Genomic DNA, 20,237 nt, shown 5'->3' with positions numbered 1-20,237 from the left:
TTGCATTATTATCAGTTTTTTATTTTGTTATTCGTTATACGTGTAATGACATCTTAAAGAATATTAAATTCTTTCCATATATTCAGGTACTGCAATTTCTTTCCTCACTGTATGAATATTCGAAAAATAACTTACACATTTTTCTGTTTACGTTCAGATATTATAGGTGTGTTTTTCTTCCCTCTTTCATCCCATAGCTATGGAATGGCCTTCGACGCCGCCCGCCGGAAGAACGCGACCAGAGAAACGACGGCAACCCTGAAGGCATGGCTGAACGAGCACAAGAAGAACCCGTATCCAACCAAGGGCGAGAAGATCATGCTGGCCATCATTACCAAGATGACACTCACACAGGTGGGGCAGAAGGTGGCTCTGTGCTGTACTGTTAGAATGAGGATGAGCCTGCAACACACACACACACACACACACACACACACACACACACACACACACACACACACACACACACACACACACACACACACACACACACACACATACCTCACTCACACACACACACATACATCACACACACACACACACACACACACACACACACACACACACACACACACACACACACACACACACACACACACACACACACACACACACACACACACACACACACACACACACACACACACACACACACACACACACGCACACACACCTAAAGGGATTGTGGCTTTGGCAAACTCTCGCTTTCATCTGACGCAGGTAAAGCACAACACGCTGACCAGTTTTCCAGCAGCAGGAGAGAGAGAGAGAGAGAGAGAGAGAGAGAGAGAGAGAGAGAGAGAGAGAGAGAGAGAGAGAGAGAGAGAGAGAGAGAGTATACTATATCTTACGCCCGCCCTCACGCTGCCGCCAAGAACAGACGCAGATTAGGAGAAACGCAGATTAGAAGGAGAGTCTATTGTGGTTTACATCCGCTAATGAAACGAGAGCACGAGGGGAGGGTGGTGCTCTGGCCCAACTTTCTTTGTGTCTCCTGTTTGTGATTCGCGCACCTTAAGCCCAGGCGGGATTAGCCAACACAAGGAACACCGATGTAATCTCGAGAAGGCAGCGAACAGGTGAAGGCGTGTGTAGGTATTCTGAGGAGCCATGAAAACAGTAATTGCCAAGATTAAAGCTTTGCCGTTATGTTACTGTACGTACGTGTGTGTGTGTGTGTGTGTGTGTGTGTGTAAACCTGGGCTTCTTGTTTGTATGTTTTGGTCTATCTCTCTCTCTCTCTCTCTCTCTCTCTCTCTCTCTCTCTCTCTCTCTCTCTCTCTCTCTCTCTGAAGTCATTTATTCATTTGTTCAACTCATCAATGACATCCTATTTTTTTTTTTTTTGGAATCGTATAATCTTGTCAAGTAATCCTGCAAATAACCTTGTCTATCTCGTTTTCTTTTTAAGCGAAGGATTTAATTGACTTGCTTGGCTTGTTACCGGAAACACAAAATTAATGCCTGCACTATTCATGTCAGATAATATTGTTATTTTATATATATATATTTCTTTGATTTTGCTCTTCTCCAAAGTGCCATGAATATTTAGAGTGGCTGATATTCTTTGACTCATTTTCAGCATAAATATATTCGTTTATGTGTTATCTTTGACAGGGATATACATTCTAGGTGTCCTGCATGAGGGGAGTTCATCCACACACACACACACACACACACACACATACACATACAGGAACCAACATAACTACAAGTCATCATTATCACCCACAGAAGCTTGTTTGGATCTCTTCTACCTCACCATTTTACTTAACCAGCAATTACCAAAGTCTCTGTCGCAGTTATCTGTCTTCTGAATGCATCGACGCCTTAGCCTTCGTCGTACAATGTGTTTGCTGCACGTCATGTTCTCTCTGGAATTTATAAATGCAACTGTGGCTGTTTTTCTCCCGCTCTCCAAACACGTCCTTGAAAAGCTACAATAAAAGTCTATTTTCGGCTAAGAATTGTTACTATTACATCCAATTCTGTCTCGATGTTGTTTTTGTTTTCATCGATATTACATTATTTATTTATATCCCATATACAACAACACCAATAACACTTCCACATCCAAACACACACCTACAAAAAAGTCACGTGTAACTAATATTAGATTATTTATGTATACCTCATCCGCAATAACACCAATAACATGTTTAGATCGACACACATACACATACAAACCAACAAAAATAGCACTTCTCCTCGGAAACGTATAAAAAACACGCATCTGAAAACAAAACACCACCAGAACTCATGAAAAACAAGCAGGATACCTCACCACGCACCTTCCCTTCTTCTCTCCCTCCGCCAGGTATCCACGTGGTTCGCAAACGCTCGCCGACGCCTGAAAAAGGAGAACAAGATGACGTGGGAGCCGAGGAACAAGACAGACGACGACGATGACGATGACGACGACAAGGACGACGATCATAACGATGGTGAGAAGACAAAAGGTAAAGGGTGTCCTCTGCCCGTTTTACCTGTCACCCTGTTTTTTGTAATATTAGTTCCTACTTTACATTCAATGGTAGAGTATTGATTTAGATATGCAGAAGATATATCTCGCCTCTGTGACATTTCCTGCCTCCCACGTAAAGAAAGAGCTTTAAATCATATTTTTGTCCAGTAGTCTCAGTTTTTTTAATGTAAGTACCTAGACGAGTGATGCGAGATAAAGTGTCAGTTTTGACACCACATGAGTTCGAGGTGATAACTGTATTGATGTGTGCTTCTGGGACGACACCTAGCGGCGTTTCCCTAAGTATATTTATTTTTTTTTTCTGCTTCTATCCTATGATGTAAATACCTCTTAAATCGAATTGTGAGGAGGAGAGAAGGATAGACAGGTAGATAGGTAAATGAGGGAGGGATGATGGGATAACTTGATAGAAAATAGTCGTCAAGATTAACTTGAAAGAGGTTACAAGGAAATGTTGAAATTATATAAAGTAAAAAAAAATATATATATTTATACGTAGAAGTTAATTTGCAGTAATAGAACGGTGTATACAGGGGAGGTTGTGTAGATAAGAGATAAATATTGGATCTAAAGGTGCTAATTGAGATGTAAAGGAAGAGGTGGTTGGGGGAGAGGGAGGCAAAAAGATGAGTCCAAAGAACGGGACAGGCCACGGCAACTAGCACGATGTTGTCCAGTTTTCTATTCACTCGCTTGATTTTACGATTGATTCACACACACACACACACACTTTCTTTCACTCTCTCTCTCTCCTCTCTCTCTCTCTCTCTCTCTCTCTCTCTCTCTCTCTCTCTCTCATGCTATCAATCCCTTTTTTCCCTCCTCTGAGTACTCACGGGAACCAGCTAATTCAATCCTGTTATTTCCTTTCTTTCCTCACAATCCCACCCCGTCCTTCTACTATCAATTCATTCACTTCACCGCCTACATACTCTCCTGTCTTTCTTCCTGCTCAAGGTCCAGACGGGGATTGGTCACTAATTCCTCCCTGACGGATTGACTGCTCATGGGCAACCTGATTCCGTGCTCGCCTTGCCAAACAGGTGTGACTCGCTTCTCCCCTCGGCTGAAGTTACCTGCAGCGCGATGAATGAACTCTTGACTTCCTTTCCTCCCTCCTTCCCCGAAACACACGACACACACACACACACACACACACACACACACACACACACAGACAGTGGTGCTAATTAAACAAGTTGGAGTGTTAGCGATCGTTCTCAAATGCGATTAGAAGGACACAGACGCACCGCAGTTCTTTCGTCTGTGGCATATTTTGTTGTTTTCATGTACGTAGGGCTTCCTGTGTTCATAGGTACTGCCCGTGTGATAGATTCCAAACGCGTCGAAATGTTATTATTATCATCATCATTATTATTATTTTTTTTTTTCGTAAGAGAGAGGGAGAGGCAAGCAAGTGGACAGAATGGATTGTGTATTTTCTCATCAGTTCCAAGAAATTGAGCATTGGGATTGGTTGATCATAGTTAAGTGGTAAAATCAGTTTCACCTCAGTAGATGGTGTAATTATTTTTTCCTGCAATAACACATAGATGTACTACAGGCGTAAAAAAAAAAAAAAAAATTCCTACAGTTGAGTGAAAATTGCTTACTGATCAGAGTTAAGAACGCTATGAACATGGTAACTGCATGTTTTACGTTAGATCAATTCCTTCATTCACATAAGGCACGAAATCATTCAGTCCTTTAAAAAAAAACAAAAAAAAAAAACACCTGCGTCACTCTTTCCTTCTCGCTCAAAATACAGGAAAAAAGTCTCAATCCGATTATCACTTTCATTACAACCCCCCCAAAAAAAAGTACGAATATTGCTGCGAGAAATAAGCCCAACACTGAACCCCATAAAAGAAGCAAAATTGTCATCATAATAATTAATACAACTGAGGCGGCAGCAGTAAAAAGGCGACATCAGGAGGTGGCCTTGTGTGTGTGTGTGTGTGTGTGTGTGCGTCACTAGAGAGAGAGAGAGAGAGAGAGAGAGAGAGAGAGAGAGAGAGAGAAAGAGAGAGAGAGATACTTGTTATCAGATGCTTTATAATGAAGAGAATATAAGGCGCTGGAATGAGGAGAAGTGAGAGCGCAAGTAAACAACCCGCATCAGATGAACAGGTGGAAGAGTACTGACAAAGGAGAGCCTGGTGGAGGAGGCGGTGATGGATGTGGAAGAGGAAAAGGAGGTTAGGTATTTCTATTTATGGGTGGAGGAAGTGTGGATGAGAGCTTGGAATTTTGTGAGTGTGTGGGTGTGAGCTACAGAGAGAGAGAGAGAGAGAGAGAGAGAGAGTAGCAGAAGAGAGATGGCCAGACAGACAGACAGACAGACAGACAGACAGCAGAAGGTGGAGTACAAGTGGAGGTTCTGTCTGGTTTGTGGGGGACGGCATGTAGTGGAAGAGTAGCCGGGAACGTGGGTACAGATTTGGGGAGGTGAAGTGAGGAGGGTGTTGACTGGGAGGAGATGTGGTGGCTGTTTGGGTAGTATGGGGTGTTTTAGTGGGAGGGGGGAGGCAAGGTGCTTGAGGGGGAGTGGGGTTAGTGGTGGAGGGATAAGTCAGGTATCCGAACAAGTGTCACTGTGAGGAAACATGAGTCTCCACTTACGTACACTCCCGCCAACCTCGATACTGTGACCATCTCCTCCTCCTCCTCCTCCTCCTCCTCCTCCTCCTCCTCCTCCTCCTCCTCCTCCTTCTCCTCCTCTTCCTCCTCCTCCTTCTCCTCGTCCTTCGCTACAACCACCACCACCCCCACCCCCACCTACTGCCGTTGCTGCTGCTGCTGATGGTGATAATGGTGTATGAGTATATATATACCTGAACTTGTGATCCTCTCGACCTTGCACCTTACATGTACAGTTTCTCTCTCTCTCTCTCTCTCTCTCTCTCTCTCTCTCTCTCTCTCTCTCTCTCTCTCTCTCTCTCTCTCTCTCTCTCTCTCTCTCTCTCTCTCTCTCTCTCTCTCTCTCTCTCGTCTATCTGTATGTCTATCTGTATGTCTATCTGTCTGTTTGTCTACTTGCCTGCCAACCTGATTCTCTCTCTCTCTCTCTCTCTCTCTCTCTCTCTCTCTCTCTCTCTCTCTCTCTCTCTCTCTCTCTCTCTCTCTCTCTCTCTGAGCCAGGCCAGCAGCGCTATCGCCTTCTTAATCCTACAAGAAGCTTCATAATGATGGTACACAATCCTGCAATACGTTGACAGAATTCAAAAAGAGCTGACTTTGGTACTTTCGAATTTTTGTCTCCTGCTCGGGAGTCGCGAGGTGGGGTGGGGGGGGGAGGAGTCGCGTCCTTACGGCAACTCAGGAATAAGAGTCAATTTCAAGTCCCCCGGGGAAGAGGTGTTGGCCGGCTCGTAAAATTTCTGGAATCCGCGTATTATCCACTTTAGATAGCGACAATATATTAGGTAATTCCCTAGCTATGTACACGGTGGCATCAACTGTTTATGTCCGAAATGGGGAGCCGGCGGCGGTGGTGGTGGAGGTTGGTGGTGCTGGCAGTAGTCGTGATGGTGGTGGTAGTGGTGGTGGTGGTGGTGGAAAGGGGTGGATGGGGGGGTGATGTTTCTGTTGGTGTTGTTATTGTTGTTGTTGTTGTTGTTGTTGTTGTTGTTGTTATGGTGGTGGTGGTGGTGGTAGTGGTGGTGACAAGATTTCATGAGAAAAGTGTCAAGTAAAAGAAAGTGTATTGATGCCAGTATTATGATGTGTGTGTGTGTGTGTGTGTGTGTGTGTGTGTGTGTGTGTGTGTGTGTGTGTGTGTGTGTGTGTGTGTGTAAGAGAGAGAGAGAGAGAGAGAGAGAGAGAGAGAGAGAGAGAGAGAGAGAGAGAGAGAGAGAGAGAGAGAGAGAGAATTTTAACCCTTAAAACTGTTTGAACGCAAGAAGCGCTATATTATTATTATTATTATTATTATTATTATTATTATTATTATTATTATTATTACTACTACTATTATTATTATCATCATAATCCTTACCACCACCACCACCACCACCACTACCACTACTACTACTACTACTACTACTACTACTGCTACTACTACTACTACCATCGTCATCATCACATTTCCATCATCACTGTCACTATTACCGCCTTCAGTGGCAGGAACCCTAACAACCCCAGCACGTGGAAGCATTAACAACAGAAGTAACGGCAACAGAAGTAACGCGAGTCATAAATACCCTCCATACTTCATTCTTGATTACTCGCATACTCCTCACTCCTTTCCCTTCAAACGTCTATTGCGCAAGACTTTCAAGCGAGTTTCCCGTTCACTGGTTTACTCTTTCACCGCTAGACTGAAAATGGGAGACGAAACACACAGCTTCAGCGAGACACATCAGCAATATAACCACACTGACACACTCACATTTATCATTTCTAGAGGCCTCAGTATAAAAATAAAGACGATATTAGTGAATTTATGCATCGTCCTTTAAAAGTAGAATTAGCAAGTTAAACAATAAAAAGAGGAATCGCCACTGTGACGTAAAAGACTCTCTCTCTCTCCCTCTCTCTCTCTCTCTCTCTCTCTCTCTCTCTCTCTTTCCTTCCTTCCCTCACTCCCTCTTACTCACTCCCTCGTCCATTCCTGCATGCGTCGCCTCACCAGACCAGTCGGGTAGTTCGTGTCCAATTACTTTAATGACTAAGATATCGAAGGCTCCAACTGGTGTCCGAGAGATAACGCCGCGAAGCCCGACACGGAGTCATCATGTAAAAAGACGACTCGACGGCGGCACTGACGAAGACGACACGAAAGGTGGCGGTCATCAGGGTGGCGGTGGGAGTGAGTGGGTGAGTCAGGGAGCACTTCTGAGGGCGAATAAGGGCACGCACCATGAGTGAATAAGAAAACATGGGAGTTCATTAGAGAGAGAGAGAGAGAGAGAGAGAGAGAGAGAGAGAGAGAGAGAGAGAGAGAGAGAGAGAGAGAGAGAGAGAGAGAGGAACATAATGGCTGAAAACTATCCGCTACTCATCTTCTATCAGCCGCATACCCGCCTTCATGCCTCTAAAAAGCCCCTGTGATCTAGGAAACGACGTTCACACTCTGTCCACCGAAGCTACTATAGATAGAGGTGTCCGCACTTTCTCGCAAACCCTTCCTTCTTAGTAGAAAAAAAAAAAAAACTAAAGGAGAAATAGCTGCCATAAAAGTTACAATCGAGGAAGCCAAGACGAGGCCCATGTGCTGTCTTAATGTCCCCGATAACTCACGCCTCCAAACCCCTCTACTTGATAGCGACGCGACCCGCTGGAAGTTACCTGGCGATACCTGACGATACTCCGCGATACTTGGTGATACGGACATGCGCGACAACACTGGGATATCGTGTTTGTGGCTACCCTTTCCTCCGAGGCCTCGTGAAGTGGAAGAAAGAATGAAGGGAGGCGAAGGAGAAGAGGGGAGGAATGGAGCGAGCAAATGGAGGTCTTGGCTGGAGGAGAATGTTGAGGATAAAGGGATGGAGGGATGGAGGATACACGCATCGCTAGTGAAGGATGGAAATATAAAAATGCCTGTCATAACCACACAGTTATCAAAGTTGAGAAAACCGCAAATTGTCTTAAAGAGGGAAAAACATGTACGCCGTCGCATTAAAGTTTGTGTTCATTGAGGCACTGGGTGACATTTCCTTACTATATTCTTCTAAAATGTTTGGTTTGTATGTATATGCGTAAATATGATGGGTAGATGCGCACCTCATCGATCAGCAACACAGTGCTATCATACGTAACTAACCACAAGTCGGCTCTTTGTACATGAAAGAAAAAACCTGAAGAAGTGCTGAGGAAAATAAGACACCTGTTGATATACGCAGTTCAAAGCCGATCAAGAAACCCCCAAGGTCGAGCAATTAATACTTAACTAAACATCAACATCGTCGGCTTAATGAAAGCTTTTAACGATACAAATAGCACCACACTTCTGGGAGAACGCGCCATAATTTTGCTCCATTGTTGTTTAACCTGAAGGCGCGCTGGTCGAAGCGAGCAAAACGAGAAAGCGATTTAAGAAAACAAAAATTGCTCCTGCTTCTGCTGCTGCTGAGCTCACGGCTCAGCTTGAGGCTTGGCGGACGCAATGCACCCGAACTCGGCGAGCAGAGGTGACGTTAATGAGGGGGATGAGGGAGGTGGCCGGTCACTTGAAAGACAGACGCACACATCTGCAGCCCCTGACAGACGTGCACACTCCTCCCACACGACGCCGCCGCCCCACGCTGCTGCTGCTGCTGCTGCTGCTGCTGAGGATGTGCTTAGTGACTTGAAAAATAATATAGTGAGTGATGCTTGACCGGGAAATTATTAATAACAGGTTTAGCTCTTCGGTAATTTTTTTATTTGATGTTTTTTTACTTTATTATTATTTTTTTTTTTGTTTTGTTTTTGTTTTTTTGGGAGAGACAGCAGGTGGACAGGCCTGTGTGACGTCAAAGGTGCGCCATAAATACTTTCATGTACTATGTGTTTTCATGATTAACTAACTTATTTACTCATTTGATTGTTTACTATTTTTTTTACTTACTGTGCTATTGGTCATGTCATTCAATATATTTTTTTCATTAAGAACATAAATGAATGTATAGTAAGAAAGAACTTATTTTAACAATGAATGAAAATTACATATATTATATCGTATAACATCCTGACGAAATGCATAGGTCACTGATCTTAATATCAACTAATTTTAAATTTCATTTCATGTAATTATATTTCCTTTCCCACACGGCAAGACGAACCATTTGCATCATGTCGCCTGTAAGGGCTACTCTAAATTCTTCAGTTCTATCTTCTCACTCTTCCATCCTTCCTTTTCGCCCTTCCTGCCTTCCTCCTTCTTAGTTTGTTCATTCCTTCGTTCCTTTCTTCTAACAGAATTATTAGCATCTATAGCAACGTTGTCTCTCTGGTACCTCTTCAACCCTATCACCTCACCCTCTTTCTCTTCCTTAATCACACACACACACACACACACACACACACACACACACACACACCTCTTCCACCTTCCCTCGCTTTTTCACCTCTCCTATAAATAATTATGGTAGAAGAAAAAAGGCTGTGGGATGGCCGCTGGACGGCGGGGAGGCATAATTAAACGGATGATAGGTAGATAGGCGTCTGATTAGCGGAATGTAGAAAGCATGTAGGTTGTTGGAACGATAGTGAGGAGCCGCCAGCCACTCTGGGGGATTGGTTGGACCTAATGGAGTGTCGTGCATCACTCCTCCTCCTCCTCCTCCTCCTCCTCCTCCTCCTCCTCTTCCTCCTCCTCCTTGTCCCCACTGTCCCCACCGCCACACACCTCCGTCCGATGCTATACCTGCGTGATGGTCAATGTGTGCGAGTGTCCTTGTAGGGTGGTGGGCAGGTGAGTGAGGGCCAGGCAGGGACGTGGGCTAGCTAGCTCAGGTGAGATATTGGTGGTGGTGGTGGTGGTGGTGGTGGTGGTAGTGGTGGTTGTGGTGGTAGTGATGGTTTTAAAGTTGGTGAAGATGATGTAATGGTGACGAAAGTGTTTTGTGGCGTTAGTTTTGCACTTTCTTTAAGTATATGAAGATTCAGTACGTGTTAGAATGCCCTATTTTCATTGTAATCACACACACACACACACACACACACACACACACACACGTGAGGATGTGCAACAAAAATCAAACATACGATCACTTCTCACGCAGGAATCTTCCCGCACTTACGCTGCTCTGACACTGAGAACCTTAGTTTGGCGTGGGGCAATTCCGTTACATCACTATGCAAGTTATTATTATTATTGCTGCACTGTAAATCACCATCTCTGTGAGCGTATGGGTAAGGTTTATGTACATTTTTTTTGTGTGTGTGTTTGTGTAGTTGTTTGTGTTTTGGTTGCGTAAATGAGCCACTGATTATTTCCTAACTAAGTTCTCGATATCACCAGCTTATTTTCAACTTTATCTACGTGTCAGTCATCTTGTCGTTTTTGCTAGACGTCCCATTTGTCTCTCCCTACACACACACACACACACACACACACACACACACACACACACACAAATCTGCGAAATACGTGCGTACACCTGTGGGATCTTCGGGTATCAGGGAGGCATGGCACGGTGGAGGCTGCAGGAGAAGTATAATACCCAGAGCGGCGCGTGTAGGTAACATTATTAAGGTGGTAATGACACATGCTAGGCGCAGCTGGAAACCCAATTTATGGCCGTGGGAAATGGTAATGAGGATTTTTTACATGGAATCATTAGCGGCGTGGAGTGAGTGTGAGAGAGAGAGAGAGAGAGAGAGAGAGAGAGAGAGAGAGAGAGAGAGAGAGAGAGAGTAGCCTTATACCACGTCTCACCGGCTATCTACCTGCAATAAAAATGTATGTGCTGGGTATCGCCTGCCATAACCTTTCTCTTGAGCCCCGAGGAGGAGTGCCCGAGTCAATCGTAAAGTGGATGAGAAAGATTAAAAAAGTGGGCCGAAAAAAAAAAAAAAAAGGACGGGTATGAGACGGAATCCCTCGGTCCCTTTGAGTTAAGGAAAGGCGGTGGTGGCGGCGATGTGGTGTTTTGACTGTCTCTGTGTTTCTCCCTCTCTTCAAACGAGGTCCCGATTCTTACATGTGTTCGTATCGCCGATATGTCAAGGAGGAAACGGTTCTGTTTTGCGTATGTGATGAAACCTGTTCTCCTCGAATTATGGGTAAAAAAGTAAATGTAACTCGTACGAAATCTTGAATTGGGAGCTTGGCTTTGGCTAGAGACGACACTTCACTCATTCCACTTTGTTAAGGAGGGAAGGAGGGAGGTGGAGGAAGAGGATATTACTCGACGCATTCAGCTCTGTACTGGTGTGTGTGTGGGGGGGGGGTGATGGTATGTAAATGAGTCGAAGGGAAATGCTGCAAACAAATCAATAGGATATGTGACGTAAAAAAAAAATAATGAGGTCTGGAATCACACCATCTGTTATCCTCCACCTCCACGGACTTCTAAGGGAGAGTCTTGCCGAGAAGGGAAAGATTTACTTGTACGCAGAAGTTGGTTATTGGGACACCGCCATGTTGCGAGGGGAAAATATATCAATGCATCAATAATACAGTTTTGATAAGAAGTAAAACTGGAAGCCGATCACCTAAAAAAAAAAAATATGTAACTAAAAATGGGCTCCTTTAAAACAAACAGACAAAAAAAGATGGGAATGTTTAAATGTACACATCAAACAAAAACAAATAAACAATGATTAGGTTCTTTATAACAAAAAGGTTGGAAATGTTTGAATAGATGCAAGTAAATCATGAATATATTACAGCTACCTAACCATAAGCAACACTAAAATATCAAACTAAACTTTATATCAATTAAGCTTGAGATACAAGTCAGTCACGAGAGAGGTGGTGCGGAGAACGAAAAGCAGGATCTCGAAATATCACCACTAAATTGATGGCAGTGGATATGGGAAGGGAAGGATTGAGAACACGAAAGAATGAGTCCATCTAGCTAAAGAAAGAGGTACACAAGTAAATGTTGGTGTTACGCGCTGAGTGAAGCAGAGAGGAACCACTACCTCGTCATCTGATTACTTTTGGTCAAACATTTCTAAGTAAAATCCTTCCTAACGGCATAATCTTTCCTCCCCATCGCGTGCTCCTCGTCCTTCATTACAGCGATGTGTCGCAGCTACCACTGTAATGCACTGGCAACGCACCCCTTCCTCTGCAGCGACGAGGTAAAAGCAAGGCGAAGGGCAGAAGGGTGTGTGTGATTAAAGGCAAGGGCAGCGTCAGCAATTGAAAAGTCCTGAAACCAGATATAATAGAACACTGTACGGCTGAGAATGTTACAGTTTTTTTTTTTTTCTTAGTATTGCATTGAGAGACAGGAACTGTCTGTGCGATTTTTTCTCATACACACATGGTTCGAGTCAACAGTTGTATGACGAATGTGTTTCACTTTACTGCTGGTGATGCATTTTGATACAATATATAAGAAGGAATGATTTAGGTCAGTCAAGGTTATGCTTATTATAGCAGGTGAGCGGTTGGCTTATTTTTTTTTCATTCTCTCTCTCTCTCTTTCTCTCTCTCTCTCTCTCTCTCTCTCTCTCTCTCTCTCTCTCTCTCTCTCTCTCTCTCTCTCTCTCTCTCTCTCTCTGAATGTTCTATGAAATATTATAACACCTGACAAGCACAGACAGCCCTGTGAGCCTTGTAACCACAGGACCTCTTTGTTCACGGAGGTTCTTGCACAAGGGATGCGTACGCTGCGTTACAAGCCTTAAGCACGTCGCGCGTCAAGGAGTTCAAGCTGCGTCCATCAGTAAGATGTACTGCTCTGCGGGGTCGCGACGCAGGGAGGGAACGAACGAGAGACAAACATAGAAAATTTTTTTTTCTCTTCTTCAGGTTTCAGAGTCCATAATAACCTCGTGTAGCATCTTAGTTTAAAACATGTCCCTATGATAAGACTTGACGTCAGGGCTCTTCCACGCCAGGGCCTTATCATGTGCGTCGTCCGCGGGTCGGGCGGTGAGTCCCCGCGATATCCATCAGCTTGCTCTCAACAAGCCTCATCCTTCAGCTGGATACCCGCACGCCGGCCTCGACCTCAGGCAAGGTTCCCAGGTTCCCCGCTTCCCCCAATGGGCACGTGCCACACGCCGAACCCGCCGCTATAGGAAAGCGTAAATCAACTACTTTGCATTTCAGTTCATGCATCGGGTTGAGGATAAATCATGCCTAAGAACAGAATGACAAGACATGGTCGCAGTCGATGCACATGCATTCGAACGATGGCTGGACCCCGTTTTCCCGCCACTCCCCCTCGAGAACAAAGAACCGCCGCCATTACATCATCTGTGGCTGTCATCTCGCTCCTCCTTCTTCATTTTCTACCTGCCCACGATAGGTAGACTCCGCCCTATGTTCACATATCGTTAGTCAAGGTGGCCAGCTGGGTTTTTGTGGCCATCATGTTTTGGGGGTGTATGGCCGAGTCAGACTTCAGCTGGATGGAGTCGTGTCCCTGGGAGCTCATCCACCTGCCTGCTCCTGCGCCTTACTTAGTTCTCCAGTAGATTATATTTAGATTATCGTGGACCATTTATGCACTGTTGGCTTAGTTAAGCAGAGTGATACATCTCGGCTTTACATGTGGACCTCATGGGGCATACGTGGTGATCTTGAGTGCTGGAGTGTTGTCTTCATGTCGAGGCGGGTGAGAGATAATCTGCGGACTTGATCCTCATCTGAAGAGTTGTACAGAGTCCACTAAGGAAAGATGAATGACGAACATGAACATAACTCTCAAGGATCTGCACTTACAGGGAACCAGACTTAATAAATGTATAATTTTGGCGATAATATTTCTCTCACAAATCCATGGAATAAAAGAAGGTTTCCTTAAACACCATGAACGAGAAACAATTATTGAATTCCACGCAGAACCAACTCAGACCATCTGACGAGTGCGACTCAACCAGAAGGGTGAAACACTCATTAAAGATTACAAAAATAAGGGAGAAACGACTCTCATCCATCCAGCTCGGCCCTCGAGCGGTGGTCGGGTCGCCCCCGCCACGGCTCCGTCTCACCCCGCAGATGGATGTCTCTTGTCAGACACTGATGAGGAAAGGGATGGGGGTGCCTGGCCACTCTGAGACGTTGTAAATGTGAAAGAACTCCCATCAACTTCTTGCTCAGATTCGACGCTTTTTTCACATTATATGAAAGTTGACGCGCCTTGCAAAGGTATCAGTCTCATGTGGTGATTAGAAAGTTCGTCAGCCTGGTCACGATTATGAAAGCGGCGCTGAAGACAAGACACATAAGGTCTCTTGAAACACTGAGAAATGATAGAAGACAAGGAAGACGCACTCAATATGTGGAAGACATTCGAATGGTGATGCTTAGAAAGTAAAAGCAAAGTGCCATCGAAAAAAATATAAGACACACACCTGTGACGCTTTAATCATGTTTCACATCCACACATAAAAACTAAAACCTGCATTTTAGCCCAGTACAAAGACTCTTCAGGCAAGTTACAGCAAGCACACACACACAAAAAAAATAAAAAAAATAATAAAATAAATCAAAAAAATAAAAGATAAATAAATAAACAAATGAATGAATAAATAAAAATACAAAACCACAATCTGTCATTATACGTTAGATTTATTCTGGTATGAATATATATATATATATATATATATATATATATATATATATATATATATATATATATATATATATATATATATATATATATATATATATATATATAAAACACGAATAGGTATGCAATCTCAGAGATGTATGGACTCGTGCAACACACTCACGTACTGGAATCTATTAGGTAAATGAATGCGAAGAAAAAAAAAAAAAAAAGGAAGAAACAGACTCTCGTTGAAAGAAGAGGGCGGTAAGAGGACAATGACTCTTAAACACTAGGAAGAGGTATGGAGAGTCGGCGGCGGCGCGGTGATGTGGCCGCTACATAATGGCAGGTATTGTGATGGAGATGACGAACAGGCGCCGGGTATGCGGTGTTTTGATGGACGGTCTTGGCTACGACCTTAAGGGGGGAGTCCAGGTTGTTCTCTCGCCAGGGTATTCGACGCTCTTGTGGAGGAGAGGGGGAGGGAAGGAAGGGAAGGTGTGCTGCTGAGTGAGAGGTGTCGGTTGGGGAGGTATAGGGTGATCAGGAGTGAGGGGTACCGGTGGTGGAGGGCGGAAATGGCGGTGGTATGGTGATGGGGAGAGGATGCGACGCCGAGGCTAGAACTGGAGGAGCTCTGTTGCGTGTGATGGGAAGGGAAGTTGTGGGCACAGTGTTCCATGAAAGAATAAGTAAATATAATCCATGGAGAGCGAGCGGCAAAGGCGTGGGTGTGATTGTGAGGCTTCAAAGAGCTAAGTAAGGATGCAGAACCACTAGGAAGATGGTGGTGTTTTTTCTACCACGAGAAGATTTTCACGATACCGCGAGATTAAAAAATCCGTATGTGCATTTAGCAACATATTAGGAAATACTTGACATAACTATATAAGCGAAAAATTATGAGGTGAGAAATAATGACAACAGCATTATTTAACGGTACAATTTCCGCGAAAACAAACTCTTACTAAGAATTTTATGATCCGCAGATGTCGACGTGGGCGGTGAAGGCCGCGGAGTGGACGATGGGGCAAGTGAAGGGTCACCCTTGAGGCCGCCCTCGCCCTCCAGCACAACAGGAGGCGGCGAGGCGCCATCCCTCGCGCCGCAGCCGCCGGCATCGCCCGTCAAGCCAAGGATCTGGTCTTTAGCGGACATGGCATCCTCCTCGTCGTCACCCACTTCACCTTCTTCTACCCTGGCGGGAGCGGTGGGCAAGATGAGCGTCCATCGACCATTACACCTGGAGGCCTCGCCCTACGCTCGCCCGCTGCCCATGGCTCCCCGGCTCCCTACACCACAGGAGGCACTGCTTCAAGTCTACGCAAAGTCCCTCGGCCTGGCACCCCACCACGCCCACTCCTTCCCCGCCCTCCCATCCGGCCTAAATGGACTCGGGTCACATTTGTCTCCCCCTGGGCTGGAGGCTCCGCTGCCAGCGACCCTGGCGGTGCCCCCGTACAGCACCGCCAGCCTGCAGTCGCCGATTGTGAGCAGACCGGTGGCAACGCGCCCCCTGCCGCCTGTATCGCCGTCATCCTTGAACCACACGCTTCCCGGCGGCGCCAAAATCACACCAGCACCACCACCCACCCACCGGCCCGAGGGTTAACCTCCCCTGCAGCATTGTGATTCGCCTCCCCACACCTGGTGACGTGTAGCCCTATAATTACCGGTGGCCACAATGTTGGTCAAGCTTTAAGTGTGTCAAGATTATAAACCTACGAAGAACGAATAATCAACCGCAGAAAGTTTGAACGCTGCTATCAAAATGGACGCATTTTAGTGAACTGGTGTGAAAAAGAGGCGCCCGTGGTGATGAGCGATGAGCGGTGGATTAGGGAAAGGGAAGAGGAAGAGGTGATGTATCTCTCAAACATATGGACGCTTCAAAAAGGCGAGGACAGCGTACGTTACCTAGACACTCTTAATACTAAACTAGTAATGTAACAAATATCGTAGCATATCATTTTTAGTGGAGATGTAAATGAAAACAACTTAGAAACTTCATAACTTCATAAAGAGGTTTAGAAAGGGAGACCAGCAGCTAAGAGGAGTAGGAGGAGGAGAAGGAGAAGGAGGAATAAGGGAGAGGAACTACTAAACTTTCAAAAGAAAAGTGATGAGCGAGAGAAATGACGTTCCTCTAAGAAGCGATGAGTTCTCCCTTTCTGGCACGGACTAGCAAGCCATTTCATTGCCACCAAGAGAGTCATGAGATAAGACTCTTGGCATGACGAACGTGAGTGTGGTGACGTGAAAGTGACACAAGGGGTAGTAGTGGTGGTGGTGGCAAAGGTGACGCGCCACCAGACCCCATCACACCAGCATGCCCGTCTGCTCCCCATCGTCCCAGCCACGGCCTCTCATCTCCCGTGGCCGTGGCTTCGTGTAGTCTGTAGTCGTCCTATACTTTTGTCTGCCAAAGTCATGACAGTGTGCCCTGCGTCTGTCTGTTCGTGTTACGCCCGCCCGGTGTCCGTGGTCCAGGGAGGTGTTCTGCCCATTTGTACCGTGTGTATAGAGTCGCCTGATGTCTCCCGCCATCATCAGCTGTTAGCAACACATCATGTTATATGTTAATGTTTCAACAGCAATGTGTTCATATATGCGAGTTTGGTGGAAAGTGAACAGAATAAATTTTCATTTCCTACGATCAGTTCGGGATTCATCTGTTAATGGGTTGGTCTGACTTGTTCCTTTTTCCTTTGTTAACCAGAAAGTTGGTTAATTTTCTGAAAGAAAATGAGCACGTTTTTATTTATCTATTTACTTTTTTCAGCTCAGTCAGTTTCCTCGAAACAATGAACAAGTATTGACACAGTTACATTTCCAATTTCATCTAATATATATATATATATATATATATATATATATATATATATTGTCGGTAACGGGTGTGTGGCGGGGCGGGTAGTGTGGCGCCGCTGCCTCGCGCTGTGGCCGCCGCGTAACTCAACACGTCCCCGCAACTCGGACATAAGCGACCCTTTAATTAAAGTGGTCCTGGACATGAACGGGTTCCAAGTGACCCTATCTCCGTCTTACGTTACGGCACGTCACTATTCCGGTTTCGTCATAGGGCGGCACGGCGGACCAACTAAAGGTCACCTGACCGTCACGGCACACCGGCCTCGAGGTCACAAGCTACAGGTCCGCCTGACCCCGCACCTGTGGCAAGACGGTAACCTGTTGTTCCGACGGAAAACTTCTACTCTGTTTACATGTTTTTTTTTGTTTTTTTATATATAAAATTATTTCCAATCATTCTTAGATTTCTGTTGTATAACTTACCGAGTTGTTATATATTTATACCTTAGTCTTTATAAAATAAAGATTAGTACAATTATAACTTCCTGAAATTGTAGATACTTCCGGCTCGTGTGCATACTCGTAATGCTCTCTCTCTCTCTCTCTCTCTCTCTCTCTCTCTCTCTCTCTCTCTCTCTCTCTCTCTCTCTCTCTCTCTCTCTCTCTCTCTCTCTGTCTCTCTCTCTCTCTCTCACTGACACACACACACACACACACACACACACACACACACACACACACACACACACACACACACACACACACACAGACACACACAAAACCCCACCATACTACAGCACAATACAACACAACCAAGCTCACTCACTCTCTCTCGCACACACACACACACACACACACACACACACACACATTTTTATGATCCCTACAATCCACCAAGCCAGATTTTATTCCCTAAATTGTCGGTTCACCCGAAATGAATTCCCTCCGTTGTAAAATGAACCATAAATCCGAATTCATTAAGCTGGGCGGCACAAGCGGCCAGCCACCCCTGCATTTGCTGTCCGATTTCATACGATTTGTAAAATTTTATTGATGGTGAATCTGACATAATCACAGCGACATGTAATTATCAGGGGAATTACCGTAAAATGGCCGCTTCAACATTAGCGCGCCTGATTACAACGGGGGGCGGGAAAAAAGTAGAGGATATTTCTTTTTTCTTTGGACATTCAACAATTAATGATTTGAAATTATACTAGCAGTGGTGGCCAGTCCTGCATGCCAGCCCTGTAGAAAAACCTAAATTAACTTGTATTCTGGTACAGACCGGGTTAATAATGTTTGCCTCTTTTCTGTGTCTGCCTCCTCCTCCTCCTCCTCCTCCTCTTCGTCTTCCTCTTCCTCTTCCTCTTTTGTCGACATGGTGGTGAATTTATATATTTGTATATGGATCATAGTTAAATACTCTCTCTCTCTCTCTCTCTCTCTCTCTCTCTCTCTCTCTCTCTCTCTCTCTCTCTCTCTCTCTCTCTCTCTCTCCGTATAGCCAGTAAGGTGACTTTTTTTATACATATATTTTACCGGAGCTTCACAAAGACAACGCTCTGCAAGGAACTCGTGAGAGCACCGAGGTGAGCAGTTCGGGTCCTCCCTCACAGGTGCTTACGGGTCATTGAGAAGGTATGATGCGGGGGACGCGTGATCCTGTCCACCTGGCTGACCGGCTACCTGACTGCTGCTGCTGCTTCGAGACCTGTGGTGTTCGCTGGTGACACACGAAACCACCGCGTCTTTAGATAATATACTAAATACACCTACCTATACATATACCACCTGATGTTGGTCATACAGTATACTTTGTCTTATGATAATATCCGTTCTCTCCACCAACGAAGTACAGGAATGATTCAATGTTTCGTATTTTTGTTGTTTATTTGATGTCTCCTTGTGTTTTCAAAATTGTTTTTTTTTCCAATTTTTTTTCTCTTTTTTTCTTTTTTTTACATATCACACATTCACTCACTTGCATTTTAAATCGTCTTCGTTAAGAAAATGCGCCTTTTATTCCAGCTAAAAGGTACAATTTTCTTCTAGTAGGACTGGATAAGAACGCATAAAACCTTGTGAGTACGTGGCGAAAAGGCCTACATTTATTATCACTTTTATATCGTACATACGTAGAGGAAAAAAGTTCTTTGCTGTTCAAGTTTTATTTAATGTGATACTGAGCGTTAGGTGTAGCCCGCCGCGTGGCCGCTCCCTCCACCGGCCTCAGCAAAGTCATATTGACTCTTCATAATTTAGACTATTGTAATAAACATATTTCCAATCTAAACATATGTGTTGTTTCATAATAAAATGTTTATAGAACCATTGTTTCTTACTGCTCTGTCCTTCTCCACTAAGCATTGAATTTTGGCCTTTCGTCGCAGATATTACAGTCTATTTATTGTTCTATATGATGCGAGTATGTAGCAACCACACACACACACACACAAACACACCTGCATGTCGTGGTTCATTGAGTTCAAGTTAACATCAGTACAATAAGTAAAGAGAACTACCAGTATTTATTTTAAAGGAAAAAAAATTCCCTTAACACTAACGTTACATACTAGCTATCACTTAAATCACCTGAGCCTTGATCCTTATAAAAATACAACTTTTCCCCTACCCTCATTTTAATCCTATTCTTTCCTCCCTAGCTATTGTTGCGCTTAACTTTTCCCGTAATCTTCTCACACACACTCATTCATCTTCCTGTCACGCGCTAAGACTTTTTTTTCTATACAAGTGGTATCTCCTCGTCACCACAC

The 20,237-nt window shown here is 44.6% G+C and overlaps 1 protein-coding gene across 2 annotated transcripts in view; it reads left to right on the top strand.

Moving 5' to 3' along the window:
• Positions 1-19,791, top strand: part of LOC135089341 (putative iroquois-class homeodomain protein irx-1) — a 47,547-nt gene extending 27,756 nt beyond the window's left edge. The window contains exons 3-5 of one of the 2 annotated variants that reach the window (XM_063984906.1): positions 198-354; positions 2,318-2,459; positions 15,639-19,791. In XM_063984906.1, the coding sequence (XP_063840976.1) occupies positions 198-354; positions 2,318-2,459; positions 15,639-16,261 (922 nt within the window). In that variant the 3' untranslated portion in view covers positions 16,262-19,791. The remainder of the gene's footprint in view (positions 1-197; positions 355-2,317; positions 2,460-15,638) is intronic. The other variant, XM_063984914.1, reaches the window with a different exon arrangement.
• Positions 19,792-20,237: the final 446 nt, after the last annotated feature.

This window comes from Scylla paramamosain, chromosome 3 (genome assembly GCF_035594125.1).
Source record: "Scylla paramamosain isolate STU-SP2022 chromosome 3, ASM3559412v1, whole genome shotgun sequence".
Lineage (NCBI taxonomy): Eukaryota > Metazoa > Arthropoda > Malacostraca > Decapoda > Portunidae > Scylla > Scylla paramamosain.
Note: the sequence above shows the minus strand (reverse complement) of the source record. Positions and strands in the feature narration are given on the sequence as shown.